This window comes from Falco punctatus (genome assembly GCF_963210335.1).
Source record: "Falco punctatus genome assembly, chromosome: 15".
NCBI classification, from domain to species: Eukaryota; Metazoa; Chordata; class Aves; order Falconiformes; family Falconidae; genus Falco; species Falco punctatus.
Genome location: NC_137595.1, coordinates 8,072,953 through 8,094,279, shown reverse-complemented (window position 1 = coordinate 8,094,279; position 21,327 = coordinate 8,072,953). Strand labels below are relative to the sequence as shown.

Genomic DNA, 21,327 nt, shown 5'->3' with positions numbered 1-21,327 from the left:
GATAACAAAACAACTCAATTCCTACAGACTGGGGTTAGCACAAGAACTTTACCAGAAACTACAAATCTATAAAAATTTATATTTCATTGTGTTTAAAACCACAAGAACACTGTTTGCTTGAGCCTGAGACACCAACTCTCAGTTCCAACCCTGAATTTTTAATTATTTTTAAAGACATAGCTTTAAAGACCCATTGGAGTTCAGAAATCAAAAAGTTGCACTATTCCAAATTAAAGGATACATTTTTTATCAAGCCTTAGATATAAAACGGTAAGCCAAGGAAACAACAGAGTTTACATTTTTGTTTTTTGTTTGCCCCTATAAAACATACAAGCATTAAAATTTCCTTTGAAGAGCAAAAGTGGTCTTTTTCTGAGTTGGAAAGCAAATTCTTATCAGCAGTGAATGCTGTGAAATGTTTTTGTTTTGTATTCCACAAAGCATAGGAGAGAGAGAGAAAGAGAGAGAGAAAAAGAGAGAGAGAGAAAGAGCTGGACATTTCTTCTCCAAGATTTATTCCGCAGTTATGTTTGCTGGCTATCCAACTGCCTTGTGATATGCACAAGCATATTCTACATTATTGGGGTATATCCTTTGACAACCAGTAGATCTAATGGCTGATAAACAAGTGACCTATGCAAGTTCGGTGGCTTGTCCTGGGCAATTGAACATTTGGATGAAAGACTGCTAGTAAGAATTCAACTGCATCCAGAGGTAAGGTTCTGTTTAGAGAGCACTTGGCTTGCCTGAACCTGGCTACGTTGACTCATTTTGGCTCATGGATTTACCCCCATTTAGCACTCCTGAAACACTTCTGCTCTTTGTTGGGGTCCCACTTCCAGATCTTGAGAACTCTGTGAGATCGTGGAGAGAAGGCTCTTTGTACATGGCCACTGCAAAGCAAAAGAGAGGCAGCATGTCAGCACGCGTTATGGGCGGCTCAGCCTGCTGGTGCAAAGTCCGGCTGTGAAACGCTGGGATTTTTCATTCAGCAATGTGCAATGTAAGGAGGGAATGGAAGAAACATGGCAAGGAGACCTCTTCCATTTTAAACACCCTCTAAGAACCTCTGAGGTCGTCTTCAAAGGAATGACATTTTAGAGAAGGGAAAAACCACAGCTCCCTCCCTCTCCCAGTTAAATCACCCACCTACCCACTACACTTACAAGAGAGACCTGAGATGACATAAATCATCATTTCCTTATTAATGGTGAAGTAGCACTGCTGACAGCTGTGATTTGACCTGTTACTTGTATACGTAGCCTAAGCAGGTGGGTGTGAAAATTGATGTTCAGCCTTCTGTTTCCTTTGTTTTCACACACATTAGAAGTAAGGAGCACCTTGACGTTAGGTGCCAAACACCTAGTCCTAAATGTAGACTGACAGCATCCACCCAGGGCTATGCACCTTTGAAATACTCCCTCTGATTTAAAAATGACACTTCCTTAAAAAGCTACCTAAGAACATAACCCAGAAGTAGAAGGCTTCATTCCTCTTAAGGAAGGAGCATATGGAAGCTAGCTCTTCTGGAGAAAAGGAGCACCTCCACACATTGACTGAGATCTCCCTCCTTGCACTGACCAAATTGGGAGCCAAGTCTCACCACAGTCCCGATTCACATCCTTCAGTTAACTGGGATGACTGTACATTCTGGCTTTTAATAGACATCACTATATATATGCCACATACATTATTACCTTTAACGTCATATGCTGATGCCAATATTAATTGCAGTTTAATAAGCACCATGCTTAAATAAGATAAGAGGCAAAAACAGGCAAACAAACACCCTGTAACATAAAGCACAGGCTGACAAGCTACACAGCAAGTTGCTGATGGCCTGTGAGCAGATTTTTGAGCCATTCCAGGCAGAGCCTTCGTTACCTATAATGGAGACAGTATGGATGTCGGGCACAAAGAAACTAACACGTGTATTTGGTTAGATTAGAGAAATGCAGAGGTAATGTAGAGAAACCTATAAAAAGCAGCTCTGGTTAGGTTAGCAGCGTGTTACAGAACATTATACTCCTGTTATATAAGTAGCTGAAGCCTTCAAATATGTATGCACAGCAATTAAACATCTCTGACACACGATAATGTCAGTTCAGAGAGAGTGAGCAAACCCAAGCAATTACCTTTTAATGGTTTTGGAAGAAAGTGTGCTGCAGGTTTATTTTTCTTCACATGGTTTCCTTTCATTATTTCTCCTTCTTTGTTAAGACCCAAATACCAACCCCGGCCAGACTGTTGCTGTCTGTAGATCATTGAAGAATATGTCACATAGTAGTTTTCAAATACTGATTCTTTGAATTTGCATTCAGGTGTAAAATGTTCCTGTAAGACAGTAACAGATTAATATGTGCAGTGCTGAATCTCACATCAATTAACGAAAAAGTATCCAATATTCATTGCTTTCCCAACAGTATAGAGGACATACCTCTCATCCTCCACTATCCAATTATGAAACACAGGCCCTAAAAGTATTAACAAAAGAGTAACACAATTTGAAACCCACAAAATGGAGCTGTGAGCAGCTCGAAGTAGCATAATAAAACCTTTTCAAGCAACGAGTAAAAAGTCTGAATGAGGAACTACTGATTGATGCAGCTAACGGACATCAGACAGACACAGCCCTGATGTCAGCCCCAAGAGACCAGCCGTGGTCCAGCCCCACAGGAGAAGCGAGGCCACGTAACGCCTTTGTGCACTGACTGCTGGCCTTAACTGATTAGGAGGAAAGTGCAATAAAAATTCCAAGCCGAGATGCCATGAGTAAATGGTTGTCTCTTACTAACCCGGCAATATTAAGTTGGCTTGTAGCAGCTGCCTCTTTGGTCTGTCCTATGCTCTTTCTCTGCCCAGGGTATCGTCCACTGAAAGCCCAGCTGTCAGAGCCCCTGCAGACACCAGCCTCTGCTCTGGGACCGCACCACAGCTGAAAGCCTGTAGGATCAAGCCTTAGTCCTCATGTTGAATTGCACTGCTGCTTTTGGGGAGATGGTACCGAGCTAATAGTTAAAATGCCACAAACCAAGAGAGCGCCTTTTTCTTCCTGGCAGTGGTGTGGCTTCAGCTGGCCTTCCCTGTCCTGACTGAATCAATGCTTTTTGGCACTATTGCCCAGATTCACAAAAGGATACAGGCTTGAAACATGCGTCTTAGAGGGATCTAAGACCAAAACACCAGTCCTGACAGCACCTTCAGCTGCTTCAGGGTTTTTTAACATTACAAGTTCTGCCAACATCTCACCTATGAACCCCTAAAAGTCCATAAAATATGAAAGAGGAAGGGCTTGGTCTGGTGAAGTGAATGTTAATATCACAATCCTGCTTGTCGTTGCACCGTGCAGCAGCCGGCTGTTTGCTGGTCTTTCAGCCGGCTTCAGTGGAGCTGCCCCGGTGCCTGAAGTGTCCCACAGAAAGGAGGGAAAACTCTGCTTGCATAATGACTGCAATTTTCCTTTTAAAAAATCAAAGGAAATTTAGTGTCTCAGGAATTTAATATGTTCTTATCTAGTTTCTCAAATATTCTCGTGTAAGAAAAAGACGGTATTTAAATAAAAAACCCCACTGCGCAGTTTCTGCACATTTTTTGCTATTTTTTTCTTCTCAATGGAGAAAGAAAAACCTTCCCATTCTCTGACTGGTGTTTGCTTCAACAAAGAATGTGAAGTAAGCAATTTTCTTCTTTTCTTCTTTAAGTTAATTGGCTGTTATTTAGTTAATTGACAATCGGTTTCAATTGCTGTCAAATGGGGACAGTCACCGCAGTTTTGCAAGATTTCTAAATAAAAGCCTTCCATCACTGTTCCCTGCCCCGCACTAGCCACATTAACAAAGACCATTGCAAGTATATCGTCCAATTAGCAGCAAAATGCAAAACTACAGTGCTCCCACTGGAAGATTATGGTTTATGTACAGTAATTTGGAGCTGTTTTGGGTACAAAAGGTCTGCTCGTACACAGTGGCAGAGGGTCAGCCTGCAAACAGAACCACCACATTTACTCTGCCTCTCTTAGGAAGCAAGTTAACCTCGGTATGAGCAGCAGGAGCCCACAGGGTCCCGTGGAACAGAGGGACAGAAACAGCAGGGAGACAGAAAGACAGACGCTAAAAACCTCATTCATCCTTGATTTTTGCCTTGGCTGTGAGGCTTCTGATAACAAGCTGTGGTGGAAGCACTGTGCTGCTGTAAGCGAGTTTGCAGTTGAGCCCACCGGCCTGATGGTGCACACCAGCCTGACAGCACCACCCCCCCCCCCCCATCAGCATCACAGACAGTAACCCCCTCCCTGGAGCATCCTGCAATTCAGCAACAACCACCACAGCAGGTATTTCTCACAACAAACAGTGGGGCACGGAAACAAAGACACCTCTATAATGCGGTCAGTTACCATGACAAGTTCCCTCCCAAATTTTCTGGCCCTAAAGCAGACCACCCCATTCACCTGCGTGGCTTGGCACAGAATTGTACCCCTTTGCCTTGACTGACATCTGCTTAATTCCTCAGCTACGGCTGCCGCTTCAGAAATATGTGGCACAGTGGGAAAGGCATCCTCCTTGTCAAATAAAAGTAGATCTCACATGAGCTGTTTGCAGAAGCTGAAGTGCTCTGCTTGCTCCTGAACACTAAGCAGCTGCTTACCTTTTGCAAGAGTTTCTGCCCACCCATCCACTTGCCTTTAAATTAATCCAACATGTGTCTTTCCTACTCATTAAAAAACAGAGCCAGGGAGAAGAGCTGCAGAGGGAAGCTCTGAACGAGGAATGCTAGCAAATGTACTCCTGATTTGGGAGCATTAAAATTAAAAAGTATTTTTCTGAGCTTGGCAAGTCTATGTGCCAACCCAACTGGGTACGGACAGGACTTCTATCAGCATATCAGTTCAAAATACAGCGCAGAGCAGCAGGTGCAAACTGGCCATTATGTTGTCTTTGCTGGTAAATTCTTTAATAATGTACCGAGGAAGGGTATGTTAAAGTTGGGAGAGGGCTGAGTGCCCCAATTAAAACTGATCTGTTCCAGCTCATACAGTCAAAGCTATTAATATTTATAAATATAAGTAAGTGTTGAATTGTAAGGCCAGTTTTCTTCCTGTCTCTCAGCTACCCTCTTTGTCCATCTTTGCAGTGAAAATAATTCAAATGAGTTCTGAGAAGTCCAGTGTTATGAATATATTGTTACACAAAAAAGATGAAAAATAGGTATTTGTGTGAAACAGTATTTCAATCTCCGCTTGCCTCAGAAGTCAGGGATGATGGCACCTACATGACAGTGAACTGCACTCACCCAAGCCCCTCACACATGCACCCTAACAATGAATGAATGAAAGAATGAATGAATGAATAAATAAAAGTTAAAAGAAAGTGCTGGATTCCCTCTAGTCATGACTCAGCCATGCTTAAGTAAGCAAGAAGATGAACTGTCAGGAGCTGCTTCTTGGTTTTGAGCTGATCAGCTGAACTACTGAAATGTTCCTTTGTGAATAGATCAGCAGCTGCATTAAATATGTGAAAAATAATTTAAAAAGTATAATTTGTTGTACGATTATATGGTAAAAAGGTCTCGTAGCATACACTTAGAATGACTATTTCCAGGCAGCTGAATAGATTAAATCTAAAATAATCCAGACTCTTCCACAGAAATACCATATTACAGGTATGCCAAAGCTGAAAGCTAAAATACTGTAAAGGTGAAGCTGGAATTTTTCCTGCTCCAATTGTGCAACAGCTGTGTTTCATGCCAAAGATCAACATGATCACCACATTCACCTACCTTGCAGGACTGAATATTAATTATTCTGGGCCCCAAGTGACTGTGATGCAGGAATTCAGACTCCCCACGGACAGAAAATGGGAAATCTGCTTTTAAGAAAGGTATTAGTGGCTTCAAGTTTCTGGCATATTATAGAAGCCTCTTCTTAGGATGGCTGTAGGCACAGTGCACATTAGGAGGGCAAAGATGTTTGCTATTTATTGCATATTGTATTTGCATCGTGGAACCCATCAGCAAGAGACATTGCCAAATACTTTACAGAATAGTAAGTTTAAGTCATTAGGTCAATACTGAGTTTGTTAAATGTCTGTATAGCACCATAGGTTGAAGATGCTGCAGCTACCCTACGGCAGCTGATGAGAACAATCAGGAATTTAACTTGGATGGGTTTAGTGCTAAGAGTATGAATAAACAACAACAACAAAAAAGAAAAATTAACTTTGAGAACTATTGGGGAAAAGTATTGGGTACTTGTGAAACTTGCAAAATGTTGTTACTTATTGAGCATATAATTATGTTCCATGTGATCAATGACTATGTCTGCATATGGGATTTATTCTTTATTTTCTCTGCTTAATGAAAATTGGATTTTTTTCCCCTCCATATCCTGTTTTCTTTCAGGACTATAACGTAGCCCAGGATTCCATTCTATAGTCATGAATTTTTGAAGGAGCCTCTTTAGAGCTCCAGAGTAGTGATTTTCTGCACCACTGAGCCTGCCTTTTTTTATTAAGAGAGATTGATTTTCTCCATCTCGGCATGTGAAGTTCCAGGGTGTATCCTCTGGATCATCACCCTGTAACGTGCAGTGATATCAACAGCACAAGATGGGAATACCTCAAGTCTAACATTATCAGAAATAACAGCTTTTAGATCACCAGTGTGAGAAGACTCTCTGAAGAAACCGGTATTTTGGGAAGCCACCAAAACCTGTTTGCTATAGCAATGGAAACTTACAGTTACCTTGAAGCAATTTATGTTCTGGATCAGATGTATTACAGTTCCCACAGATAGGTTCCAATCCCACGATACTGTCCATTTTGCTTAAATTTACCTATTTTGAGGAATCCTAGAGACGTCAGTGGGAGCAACTCACAGTACATGAATATGTACAGGTCTTGGTAGGACGGTAATCTGGAAGACTGACCATGTAATCATGATTCTATACAACAGTCGCCAGTCACAGCAAAAGACATGCTTGTCAAAATGCTGTGTGGGCTTTTGAAGACAGATGCTGCATCAACGCAGCGAGAAGCTTCATTTTTGGCTATGCCTCTTCCAGGTGAGCTCTTGCAAAGACATCATAGGTAGCCCAAAGCCCTCAGAAGGTGCTATAAAGCTGAACTAACTGCTGCTAGAACAAAACCCCTACTGCTGAACCCAAATTTTGGAAGGCTGCAATTCCTGAAGGCATGTGTATCATCCACGTGACCACACAAAGAAGAAAATTAAGTAAAAAATTATATAGAAGTGGTATGCTGAATTTTTTCAGCAGGAAATCTACTTACTGGCAGGAGTGATAGGAAGGCACAATTTTCCTGGAAGGTGATCCCAAACAGCTCCATAGCATGCAATTGGCTGGGATAATGCAACAAGCAGGGATTTATCAGTTGAAACACAAATTGTCAGTGGTGGGCAAATTTATTTAGGACTAAGCTTCCAGAAAGGGTAAAATGGAGCCCAAGGAAGCAGCTGGTTATCCAGCATCTCCAGAGTAAGATTTCAGGTTGTCACTAGGTATTCTCTGAATCTATGAGAAAATCATTGAAAAGATCCTGTAATTATTCCCTTGACATCCTTCCTTTGCATAGCAAATCAAATGCACAAACTCAGGGAAAAAATGCGCACAGTGAACTGAAGCAGAAAACATATTAATTACAAATACAGAGATTTAGAGCTTTAAGTTCTGTTCATTACTCTTTTTCTAGCCTTACGAGTGACTCAGTTGTGAAAATGTGTCCAGGTCGTCTTTGCCCAGATTTTTAAGTGGTGTTTAGGCACATCAATAAATACCTATTTAAAGTGTGGTGCGTCACCTCTCAGCATGCTCTGCCCATGGAGTGGACGTCCTGTGTGACGACCCCAGGGAAAAAGACTCACTAACTGTAAACAGTGCTGAAATTTAATTGAGATAGGAACTATGCATGATCATATTATTGTTCCCCTGCCTTTTGGTGATGCTTCACTTCTACAACTGTGTTGATTAACCAAAGTGCTCCTTAACTGGGACAAGAGACCTAACATGATACAGACAGAAGATGCTCTGCAGTAGAGGAAATTAAACCTGTTAAAGAAAGCCTGTAATGTGCTTTAAAAGTTCTGCAAGATGCCCAGGAGAACACCTCACAGGTGTCAAACACAGGTCCCTTTCCTAATCAGACTCACAACGTTAGGAGATGCAACTTATTTGGTATGAATAAGAAAGACAGAAGATCCACTTTGCCCCCAAATGCTTCTCTTCTGCACCAATGCTTCTGCATCATGCGCAGCTCTGATTATCCTGGAAGCATGGTACAGGGAAACCTCTGCAATTACAAGAATGATCAAGTCCTCTATAAATATTTTAATACTTTCTAATGCTTGCACCTAGCCTTTTTTACTTTATGTGGCTTTAGGGCACTACACTTGGCAGTCCTAGTTTAAAATCAGTGAAATTCTAACAAGATAAAAGGAAGAAACTAGGCTTTCAACATTGCCCATCTTGTGAAACTTAGGAAGGTTCATTAAGCAGTAAGTGCCTGTCAGGTTGCCTGAGGGCTCTAAACCAGACTAACAGAGATCAACATATGTAATACAATCCTAGTATTACCTATAAGCCATTTTAAAAATCATATTTATTTTTTATTGTTTCACACATACATAAGTCTTGTTACCGCTTCAAGATCTGTAGAGGAAAGCCTATATGTTAATCTGTAATTAAGCCTCTTTGGAGAGAGGTCTTCTCTACTAGTGTAAGCATGGGTTTAGGGTTTTGAAAAAGAAAGATTAGAACAACTTTCTCAACATCTAGCCAAAGGTTGTATTGCATGATAAAGCCCTAAGATTCATGGACTGCACTCCCAGATTTGGTCAAGGACTGGTTAACACCACTATAGGCTCTGGCTAAGGTAATCTCCAGTTGAAAAATAGGAGATGGAAGTATCCTGCATGTTTTCCCTGTACTTCCACAGTGTGCCAAATATTCTCCTCTAGGTATGTGTCACTGATCTTTGGGTGGTGAGCTTGCAGACGTTGGATCTGATCTGCTACAGCTTCTCATGATCCTCCCTCCCACATGACCGAGTTGAGCAGAGGAACTAAACCTCCCTGGCTGAGCCAAGCACCAAGAGCTACCCTCTGAGCAGGTCCACTGAAAAGCAGGAGCTGCCTCGATACGTAACCTGCACGGACGTTACAGAAAGCAGGCATGTTGGAAAAGACGTGCTCCCTGAATGCATGCTGGGAGAGATCCTGCCTGCTCAGCCTGGATGAGAAACGGAGCCCTCTTCGATCACTGAGGGCAGCTGGAGCCATAAATATCTATACCTAGTGCATAGGTAGCTGTGCATAGTGTATGAATACCCAGAGCCCGGCGGTTCATTTCAGCAGCCTTGGGATCATGCCAACCGGTGAATCCTGCTCCCGTTCAAAGCTACAAGACAACTCCCTTTTCCTCTCAGTAGGCTCATGATTTTCCCCAGAGCAGCCAAACATTTTCATGATTTTCCTAAGCTCATTATCTCTGTTCCCTGTGATAGTGGCTTCCACAGGTGAAGCCAGCGCTGCACAAAACATATTTCAAATGTGTCCGTTGCTTTTTATTGTAAGTAAATTTCTTGCCTTATTTTTTTACAGCTTTCTTCTCTCAGCTTTTAATTTTGGAAAACAGCACATAAAAGTACCCAGCGTGCCCCTTCTGTGCCGCTTACTACCCCACATCTCTCCATCATGTCTCTGCTTACTCATCTCTTGTCTTAACGAAGCGGACCTAATCTTTTTAAATCTCTCCTCATATGAAAGGTTCTCCGTGCCTCTAATCATTTTCATTACCCTTCACTGAATCCTTTCAATTCTTTCTTCCCTATCATTTCCAGAACTGAAACACAACATTTAGAAAGACGCTGTACCATTGAGTTGCGTAACAGAGGTAAGATATTTTCAGTCATTTGTGTTATGACAAAGTAAAATGGTCTTTGCTGCTCAGCCTCACTATTGTGCGTTCATACAAAAGTTCTCTATCTTTTAAGTTGTGTCTCTGATAAATACAGTCCAATTTTATGGTATTTCTGACCCTCTGATCAGTCAGTGTACCCAAGCTAAAATATTAAAGGAAGGGAGAAGGACGCAAAAGGCAGATAGTACTGCTTTCTTCCCCAGAACTAGAGCAGAGAGCCCCAAAGATGCTAAGCAACCTATTTTATAACATACCCATTATTACACAGATAACCTGCCAGCCATTGCAATCAGATTTCTAGCAGTTATAATTGACATCAAATCCTGGTATTGTCAAATCTCTCTGACACAGCTGTTGTGCAGAATGTCCTCAGCTTAAGTATGTCACACATTACTTTTTAAAAAAATATATATCTAAGTGGAAAAACTCCTTTTCAAAGTATTGGGGACCATATTCTGATTTCAGTTACAGACAGCCCTGCATCCCACTGATTCTGATGGCCAAGCCCTGAGCCCACGGCCACTGAATGTGGCCAGCGGTGTGAGATGCTGAAGGACTAAGAGGAGCCTCAGCCTTAGGATGCAACTCCTTGCTTTGAGTGTACTAGCGGTTTGTTCCTCTGAGCTGCTAATTGCCTTCCAGCTCTCCCTTTGGCTTTGTACGCCACCACCTCAGTGGGACACAGGGACAGAGAACCCATGCACAGCCTGGTATCTTCCACCGAGCAGCAACAAGCTGCAGCAGGAACGCACTGAGGAAATGTCACTACAACAGGCAAACAAGCGTGGCATGAAGAGACGTGGCTTTGCCACAGCCTGGCCACTGCGAGGGGGAGTTGTCTGCCAGCCAGCAACAGCAACGGAGTATGAAAACACAACCCTGTTACAGTAGCCCCTCTCCACAATTACTCTTGTATTCGTCTACATGATCGCTGCCAGAAAGCCACACTGCTGGGCTGGGGCTGCAGAGTACAGGGCGGCAGCTGTGGGTTAATTCGCTCCTGGAACAAGATTACTCGGCCAGCTTTGTTAAAACACCTCCTGGGAGCCAGGGGCAAGAAAGGCAGCACAACCTTTCTGCTGCCACATCGACTGCCTTGGCCGGACCAACCCGAGATGCTGCTTGTGGTTACGTGGGGCGAGGGGCTGCAGGTAACCTGGGATGGGGTTCAGCAGCAGCCACACTGGGGCACCCCGGCCTCAGCAGAGACAACAGGCATCGATGCTGCTGCATCACCAAATACTGCCCTGACACTTCTGTGGACGCGGCTCTCCCGGCACTGGGGAGCTCCCCAGACAGGCTCTGCAGAAGTAGCAGGGCTAATTAGAAGTGTGGGATTTACCGCTGTATCCTAGATACAAGACATCGGCCCTGGGGTGAGGACATGGAAGAGATCTTCAGACTGTCACCCATGAATTCATGCAGTTTATCTTAAAGTGCTGAAAAACAGTAATCTAATCAGTGTTTGCAGCAAGCTCTAAATCTGTCTGTTTAATTACAAGCAGGGACACGACCCTTTTAGCAGCAGATGCTCCTAAAATTTTATGGAAAAAAGGAAAGCACGCAAAGGTTTCTCTCTCTGTGGGGAAGGGCAGCTGAATGAACAATGGTCAGAACAAGTGCTACAGTCCTTCCCGTGGGAATAGGTGATAACAGGGAATGCCGTTTCTGTGGTAACCTGCAACCTGGCTAAAAGCCTGTCTGTACAACTGCTGTGAGTTACAACGGGTAAATTGACAAGGAAGTGATCTCCTTGTCCTTCGCTGCTTTGGTGAGGTGCCATCCTATGTTTCTGAGGGCAAACTTGTGGAGGCAGTGCACTTCACCCAAACGCTGAGCAGGAGCTCTCCCACACACAGCCTCAGCTCAGCCTGGACCTCCGCAAACTACCACCAGCCGCCTCGCTGACACCAAAGAAGAAAGACGGGGTCCACCCCAGAGGAATTGCTTAGATGCTGCTGAACGAGCTCTTTTTCTGCACACTAGAAATTGCCTCTGCTCACTGACTGCGAGAAGCTGCGAGTAGAAGATAAATAACAGCACGAGCTGCAGGAGAAGAAATAATGCCACATTACATCAAACAGGTCCTTGCTTTGCTGTCAGCTTAGAGTCTATTCCACACGAAAGGACAGCCCTGCCATTTGGCCTGTATGCTTTATTAATGCGGATGCATATTTATGGCGCTATGGATTAGCCGATAGTTTGCCGTTCAGTACTGTCCTTCTGCGCTGGAGTTCTCAGCAAAGGCATTTCCCTGTCTGCTGTGACTCCTTGTGTGCACTTAGCAGTGCTCTCAGGCGGCTGCTGTTCTCTCCCCAGAGCATCCCCTTGCACTGCCTGGGCTGGAAGTGCTGCTGTGCAGGTGCCTCACCTATACCGATACTACCCAACACTACCAAACCTGCTTTGGGAGCCTGCTGTAAAGCTCTGTAAAGTACTAAATGCAGTATAGCCTTCAGACTGGCACTATATACTACAAATAATATTAATACCCAAGTAATACGCCTATTAATTAAGTTTTTATTCTGCAAAGCAAGCATACAATACAGCTACACTGCAAGCTTAACTTTTGACATGGGTAATGTCAGTGTTGGGAGAGTTAATCAGATCTTTAAATAAAAGCAGTGACTCTTTCAGGACCTGACCCAAAACGTATTATGACCAAGGGGAATACAACCCATGATTTCACTACGTTTTGGTTAGCTTTCTAACGTGCAGGTGGTCTGCAAAGAAACATACAAGTCTTGCTTTATGAAATCAAGGCTATGCAGTGATTGTCACTGTTAGTTCAGGTTACTTGCTTACTATGAAGTGTAAATAAAAAAGACTGCGCTTGTAATAATGGGAATGTTACAGGTTCAAGGAGCTGGTTAGCTCCATCCTTACCAAACCGGCATCTCTGTATGACCAAATGGTAATGAGACCTTTTCAAATAAGCTCGATTTACTGCAATCCATTTATTCATGAATGCCCTGGGTGGGTATTTTTCAAACCTCGGTAGTGTGACAGTGCCAGGGCATTACTGGCAGCCAGGCTCTGCTTCTTGATATAGAGCGGCGATGCTCTTTGGAATTCCTCCACTCTCATGGCTCCCTAAATTATGCTATTGAACATATGCTGCTAAGAGGATCTCAGAGGGATGTTTGTATTAGATGGCAGGCTAATTGTGGGATTTGAGAGATTTCAGATGGCAAAAACTTCTAAGAACAAGATAATAAAGGATTATACAAGGAAGATGAGATCTAAGAGTGACCCTTCATTTGAGAGCTGATGCTGACTGGCAGAAAACATTTCTTTCAGCAAGTAAAGAACCCACCTAAGGAGGGGCACTTATGCAGAAAACAGGATAGATTTCTCTCTGTAAATGACATGTAGGCATTTCTTATATGCAACACCTTGAGGGTCAAATTAATGGAAATCCAAGTTTGGGGAAGTTTTCCAGCACCTTGCACGTGAAAAAAAAACCTGCAGCAGAGCCGAGCTCAACCTCCCCTCCAACAGCACAGGTAACAGGAGCACATGCATGCCTGCGTGCAATTCAGGGAAGTCATGCACTAGCACTTTAAACACTGCATTGCTCTAACAAGCAAGTTGGCACCACGTAGCTTGCGAAATGGGAAGCTTCATGTTACAGCCAGCACTGGAACTGCAGTGCAGTGTCCGGCAAAGCCTGCGTACACCCCTAGGACCACAGCTCAGACAGATGAGGAGGGAAGCAAACAGCCACTTTCACGTCTCATCAGCTCCTCAGAAACCAGCCCTGGCAGAGTCACAGGGAAACCTCACCAACACATCAGACAGGCCCATGAAGCTGCCTCCAAAATACAGTGTCTTGGGGTTTTGTAGTTGTTACTTATAAATAGGTGCCCCCAGGAAGCCACATAATGCAGAAAGAAACAGACATTTCTAACACCTCACTTCATGACATGGCTATGCCATTAACATCTAAAGACTGGGCTGAATACTGTATGTCCTCCCGACAGTCCTCTAACAACGGTCCTAATGATGTTAAAACCACATGCTTTCTTTTTCAGTGCCTTACGGGAAGTTTTCCTCCAAAACAAATACACAGTTGAATAGGAGGCCCTGTCCTTCCAAGAGACAGCCTGAGCACAAAGATAAGCTTAATAAAGCTCTGCTTTCTTTCCCACACAGTGATATGGACTTTGCAAGGCTCTGTCAATTTACGACTCCCTGATTAGTCTGGAGCCAGACTTTGGGGAGACACCGTGTTGCTATTGCCTAAGCAGCAGAGGAGAAACGGGTCCCTGGTAAAAGACTTGCAAAGCTAATTTAAACTTGGAAGACACCCAGATATCTCTGGGAGCTGCAATTTAAAAGCCTAACCTGTGATAGCCTGGACTGCAATCACCGACTTCTGGGAACGGTGTGGAACAGTCGTTCCACGAGCCAAACACCGCAGATCTCTGTGTTACAGCATTTTGACAGGGGAGCAGTGGCCAGTCTGAGTTCTTTCACAGAGAAAAAAAGTAGTAAACCACTAAATTCAAACATAGGTATGACTGCTTCCTGGCTTACACATCTGCACCAGCAGCTCTCTCAGAATTCCTAAGAAAATGAGTCAAGGAACACTTACCATCCCAATCTCAGTCTCAATTTCTCTGACAGTGTTACCTGTCGAACAGACACGGAGCTCCCTGAAAGGATTTAGAAGGGTAACTTGGTGTCAACACTTTGATTTCAAAACCAAACCTTGAATCTCTGCTACAGAAAGTCCTTTTAGGCACAGTTAAACCAAAGAACTCCTGGCACTAGATTAAGAGATGCCGTGAGCTGTATTGTGCAGAGGAATCGGAAAGGGAAGTCCAAGACTTTGTTTGAAAACTACCATTGCATTTTTCCTTAAGAATCTAAACTGCCTTGGATCAGCTCTGCTGCTAAACTCTGGTTATCTGTTTCTGAGTCAGCAAATAACAGCTGGCTGCAGCCAGCCAGGCAGAGAGGTAAATCCCCCTGCGATCAAAGTACAGAGGTGAGCTTGTCCATCAGAAAAGGTGATCATCTTTCAACTTACCCGCTGGCTGATCTACCATTTCACTGTCCAGGGTTACCTGTTGTTAGCATAACGTAACAAGCAGCAAAAAAGGCTGACAGAAGAAGGCACAGCAGAATCAAGATTCACTTGCCTACTTAAGTCTGCACAAGGATCATGGACTGGCAAGGTCAGAAATGCAGATTTCCTGCAGATAAGCAAGACTCCTTGGGCATCTTTGGGCTTTGAGGCTGAGCCTGTGGAGACCAGATGGGGTACCACTGAAATAAAGTAAGAGTACCAGTGAATTAAATGGGATTCCTCTATCTAAATATCCCTGAGGATCTCAGTCCAAATCTGGACCGGTGTGTGCAAGCCCAAGCTTTGATTCATCTCATCTACCTTCAGGCACTCAAAAGAAACACCAGTTAGGAGCTGGGTCAGTCTGGGATTTTCTTGTCCTCAATGAGCATAGTTGGGATAAATTACTCCCAGAGAGGATAAGGGAGGATACCTCTGTCGTGTTTGACTCCTTCACCACAGACCCAGCCCTGATAAAGCCTCTGTAAATGCTAAAGCCTTTACGTGGTCCTTTCTGAGCGCCGGCAGAGCAAGGCTTGCACCACCAGTGCTCGGCGGGGGCTGGTGTCCTGCAGGTGGGGAGCAACAAGCAGGGGAACCACAGGGAGGTGAGGGCAGGGGTGGGAGGGATGGGAACAGCCAGAGATAAGACCAAGGTGGGAACAGAGGGAGAGGAGGAGGGTTGGGAGGCATGGTGGGCAAAGCAAACGGGGGGCCGGGCTTTTCTTACCAAACTACAAACTTTGCTGCAGAGGTGCTGGCCCTGTTCCGCCTCCAGTGTTACTGTAGGGGGTGAGGCCAGTCTGTGAGCTCTGCTGGTGACCTTGGTGTGACTGGCCCAGCCCAGTATGCCATGGCTCAGCAGAGCAGCGGAGACTGTCCCCAGGTGGCCCCAAGCTGCTGTCCCCCATCACAACAGGAGATGGGTTAAGTGAGCTTTAATACTGAGTATTCTATAGAACAGGATTTCAGTTCTGCTCTTGTCTAAGCCAGGGAAAGTCTGCCCCAGATCAGCCTTGGCATCAGCAGTCTGACTGCTGAAATGGAAAGAAATTACCTTGGGTACATTCGAGATACAGTTTTTGCTTTGCAATATTTACAGGGATTTCTTTCCCCTTCACTGGAACAGCCCCCAGACCTTAACAGTCTTATTATGGCAAAGCTCCCATTGAAATGAATCACGACTCTGCCTGAGTTAGTGCTCCAGGCCTGAGCTCTAAATTATTAAAAGCGAATCATATGTAAGAATTTATGTCAATTTTCAAAACAGTTCAGCAAAGGTAGACAAAAATCCTTCTTTGAAACTAGTAGAAGGTATGTGGCTGAACTCCCAGTCTGCTTTGAAATCTCAGCCCTAGCTTTTTAGTGAAACACAGTGCCTTTTAAACCTCATATTTTAATCATCATACTTCTGTACAACGCAGAACTCTTGCCTTGTTTCTTTGGTTCAAATACAACCTCCACCATTACAAGCTTTACAGTGTAAGTGAGCCTCTTGTAGCACAAGCTGACACTCTCCTTGTGGGGAAGCTGTAGGCTCATTCCTTTTCTCCCTCTTGCAAAATGATCTACTGTCTGAACAGGCAAATGTACCTTCCCAGAGTGACCTGTCGATATCCCTTCTTGTTCTTACATGGCACCTTCAGGGGAGTCAGTCTGAACATCAAATACTGCTTTAGACGCTGCGTTTGCATTTGTGAAATCAGCCATAGGTACAGCAGCATCTGTAGCTCAGCGGGTGATTAAGTCTTCCCTGGATTTGGGGGTTTAGTCTGCGCCACCTGCACAGCCGGGTGAGCTGGTGCTTCGCTAAACTGGAAGCAACGTGCATCAGACTGGGGCTGGCAGAGCTGCAGGTGCCCAGACTGATAGGGACTGATTGCTGGGGTATGTGACTTGCAGAAAACCTTCCAGAGTGACAACCCCAGGCCCTTGATTCCCAGCTTCAGCCCTTGGCCACATCTACGGGTGCCCAGAGGGACCAGCAACTTGGTTTACTTAATTCACCGACACCACATGAAAATTATCGTCTTACCAGGGATTCCTAGACTTCCATTACAATGGAATTTTTTAATGTTTATTTCTAACTGGCTTTGCCTAGGATGTCTGAGTGCAGATTAAGTAAGTATACAAAGTAATTATTTTCTTTCTGTAGGATACAGAAGTTTGGCTACTGATCTCTTGTCTTTTTAAGCTCAGGTTGGTGAAATTCAGCTCTCTGCTTCAGTGCATCCCACCAGTGGAAATTTGTTATTGAAAGGTGGCGTCTGTCAGAGCTGAAAACACAGACACACAAGCACAGAATACAAACTGTAAAATGATGTGGAAGAAATAGCTTAATTTCTTCCCCTAGATTTTGTAAAGCCATTACCTGTTTTTGAATGACATTTCCAATTCTACACTGGGAACTGCTAAAGCATTTACATAAGAATGCAAAAATGCACACATTATCACTGCAGGAAGCACTTAAAATTTAAGATAATTATATAGTATGGAAACAATTTCAAAGGACTCAAACAAAATAACAACTAATTCCAGAGAGTCAACCTTTAAGATGATTATTACTCTGCACTACTGCTGATCTCTCACTAAAAAATCCTTCTCTTTACAATTATATGCACATTATAAATTCCTACTTTGCTCTTCCACCATCAAGCTCCTACAGCTGCCACTGACAAATTTGCATTCTCTGAGAGCTTAACTAGACAGCCAAAATATTCACACTGTGAACGGAGGTAAAACACACCGTTGCCATGCCCAGATACAACCCTCCCTTCATCCTTGCCTTACGACGGGTCCTCTGCTGTGGGTTTCTGCATTACGGGTTTTAAAGCCGCTCAGGCTGAACCTGGGGAAGGAGCCTACGGCAGGGGGATAACAGCAAGTCCCGTGTGAGAGGAGAGGGCTGCCAACGGTCCTGCAGACCCGCAGAATTGCAGCTAGATGCTGGTAGAGAGTTTGCGGCAGAGACGCAGGGATGATTCCTCTGAGGGACTTGGTATTTCTCTGCTGTGTAACGAACAACAGAATAAAGCATCCAGCAACAGTTATACATCAAACCTGCAGCCCAGCGTTTCAGGGGAGAAACCCTCCTTGTCACTCAATGGTGCTGCTGGGTATGCAGTGAGAGAAGCAGCCAGTAACCAGGGATGCTTCTTCTCGACTGTGCAAACTAATAGAAAGCAGTAAAGATCTATTTGGTCAGTGGGTTTCCAGACAAAAATTCGCATTTGAACTGAGGAAACCTGGCATGGGAAGGAAGAAGCGCACTTGTGTGGATGAAACCCTCCTGCCCCACCAGCCTCTCTCCACCTTCTGCTTCCACTCCCCACTGTCGTTCTCGTTCCTGCCTCCTGCCCCACTGCTGCTGCTCTACTCTCTTATCTTTTCCCCAAGTGTCCTAGGGGGGGAAAAAAAAAAGTAAAAAAAAAAGAAGTAAAAAATCCCACCTAGTTCTTTTGCTCAAGGCAAACTCCATTGGGGAAACACTTATCTGCCAAACCCTAATATGTTTTTCTTGGATACCTGCAAAGAGATTTACAGAAGCTCGTGCCAAAGTCAAACAGTAGCCCTTTACACACACAGAGCAAGGGCAAAAGTACATACAGAACTCACAGCAAATGAAAATTTCTTGTCTCAGATACTATGGAGACATATGAAAGTCCCATCCCAAGGCTCTGACTGAATATAAAGGGATAAAAAAAAATATGTTTTCCGAGTCTAATTCTTGGAAATAATTGCAGTGATAGAGCTGAAACTTCCCACAAACTTCAGCCTGAAATGGAAAGCTGATAGATTTTAAATCTTAAATTCTGACAAAGTACAGAGCAGCTGAAAATAGTATCTGGTAATGGGAAGCACAGCCAAGCTCCTAATAGGTGTTGCTACCTGGGCTGCCGTCGGTCTTTCACACGTCTGTCTCAAATGAACCACAGCACTGGAGGTCTGAACAAACCAAAAATCTTTGATTGGCAATGGGATTCTTGTGGAAATTTAATTAGGCTTGGACTAGAAAACATTTCAGGCAGCGCTGGCATGAATTCCCATCTATTAAATAACACTTTGCATGAGCAGAATGCCACCAGCTTTTGCGAAACGCCTCACAGATCTATGGGAAGCTTTATTGGATAACTGAGCAGGTCAGCACAGGGCAGTAAGCATTCACAACAGTTATTTATATCATCCAGGCCTACAGCACTTCTTTTTTATGGTCAGCTTGGCTAGCCTAACTATTGCACTCCAGAAACTATTTCTGCTAGCAGAAAATGTGATAACGAAGCTTCTTACTCTTCCAGCATGGACAGAAGGTATGAAGTCCTGTTCCCCTAAACATAGCAGGAGCTTTGCTGGTCCCAAAGGCAGAAATTCCTCGGGCAGAAATCACCTTCCCTCCAGGTTGTCCCCACGGCTCCAGTCCTGGTGTTTGTTCCAATAGGGCTGAGAGCGCCCTGCCACCTCCTCCCTCCATGTACCTGGTTCTTCTGCCCTTCTCTTACGGGCACAGAAACCATCACAAACAGCAGACAGAGACACTTCACCCCCCCACCTGTACCATGGAGGGGGTGTCACTGTGGTGGGCAGCAGCAGAGGCTGGTACCAAGGTGGCCTCTGCTCCTGAGGTGCCTCATCCCATGAAGAAGCACCACCATCTTTCACTATTTTCTCATATGACAGAAGAGGGGAGTCGCCAGCCTATGACATCACTTGTAAAAGCCAGCTTGCCAAACTCACTCTGAAGTGAATTAGAAGAGTCTAGCTTAAACCAACCAGCTGCCTCCCCAACATCCCGATTGCACGGACCTGTCTAGACAGGGAGGTAATTGCACAGAAAACATGGCACGCTCTGTCTTTGCAGCAGAGCCCATCTTTCATGTAGTGCTGCCACCGAAACCTCGTTATTGAAAAAGACAAAAGATGTGCCAAGTGATGGTCAAGATGCTGTCTTCTGGTGTGGACACAACCTCATCTGACCTTTCAAATCAGCCAGCACCATTTGGGGTCAGGACACCCCAACTGCCTGATTCAAGCTGGACACTGCCCAGCGTGGCCTGGGACACGTCCCTGTGTAACAACCTCATTTCTCAGGGACACACTTTGGGGAGCTGAACGTACTGAAACGAGCAAAGCATTATATCCAATTTCTTATTTTGTAAAACAGCAGTGATTACAACTGTTAGAAGTAATTATTGTTTGCACTCTGTTGTGAAAATGAGGACTATTAAATAATATCGGAGCGTAATCACATTTACATAGTTAAAGTGTGCTTAGAAAAAAATAATCTTTAAAAAAGATTCACCTTTCCTGCTCCCAGTAGCTACAGTTAGTAGTCATACCAGCCAAGAATGCAAAGGGCTGAATTACTTCTGCAGACAGAAAAACGATTTCTGCATTTTTAAATTATTCATGTGAATTAAGTCAAAAAAGCTTATAGCCTAACCATGAAATAACATATAGGGTGGCTCATCAACAGGGTTTTAATATGACACCTCTAAAATACAATTGTATATGCTTCAGTGATCTACTAATAACCTACTTTTACAACACAGGCACACAGAGATGCAAAGCACACCGCCTTTAATTCTCACTAATAAAAAAGAAAAAAAAAAAAAGCAGCATTTGGATTGAGTTGTGTCTATTATTCCTTCCTATTTTTTAATCTGTAATTGGGATACCTTCTACCTCATCACATAAATAAATTAACCTTTCATGAACAGAGCCCTTTACGATACTGTTGTTGCATGTAAGAAGGACCTACCTGCCCTAAGAAACTCCAGATCAAAGAATAAAGATAGTAAAGACGAAAAATATTCACCTGAGGCAGCAGAAAGGGGTCTCAGAGACAGGCAGGAATGCAATGTTTGAACACTTTAAAAGGAAAAAGTGCATCTTAGTTTCAGTAGCAAGTTAAGAAACACTCGGGGTGAAGTCATGGAAGTGCCGCAGTGATTTGGGAACATGCTTTTCCGGGTTTATCATGAGGCTTGGCTGCCTGTGACCTGCCCTTGCTTTGGAAACAGGACTTGCCTGCCAGCAGCACTTCCCAGTGCTTGGACAATAGTCCCACATGAGCTGTTTTACAAAGGAGGAATGGAAACCAAGTTCTTACATGTTTAGCCCAAGGCTAATGAGGAATTTATCTCCCAGTGTGGATTAAAACCCCCAGAACACATCTTGCACCACTACTGGTTTTAGTACAGACTTTTCCTGTCTTCCCCGACACCACTGAGCTCTTCTGCACATTGGGGCCAAGATAAGTTTCGAGTCTCTTGGTTTATTGGTTTTTACACCCATAAAATGTTCTGAAATAGCCCTGGTCCTTGTAGTC

The 21,327-nt window shown here is 43.9% G+C and overlaps 1 protein-coding gene across 7 annotated transcripts in view; it reads right to left on the bottom strand.

Annotated features, from left to right (window-relative positions):
* Positions 1-498: 498 nt before the first annotated feature.
* Positions 499-21,327, bottom strand: part of FGF13 (fibroblast growth factor 13) — a 330,133-nt gene continuing 309,304 nt past the window's right edge. For all 7 annotated transcript variants that reach the window (XM_080366112.1, XM_080366113.1, XM_080366117.1 and 4 more), the window contains 2 exons: positions 2,136-2,334; positions 499-893 (listed from right to left, as the gene is read on the bottom strand). In XM_080366112.1, coding sequence (XP_080222238.1) covers positions 757-893; positions 2,136-2,334 — 336 coding nt within the window. In that variant the 3' untranslated portion in view covers positions 499-756. The remainder of the gene's footprint in view (positions 894-2,135; positions 2,335-21,327) is intronic.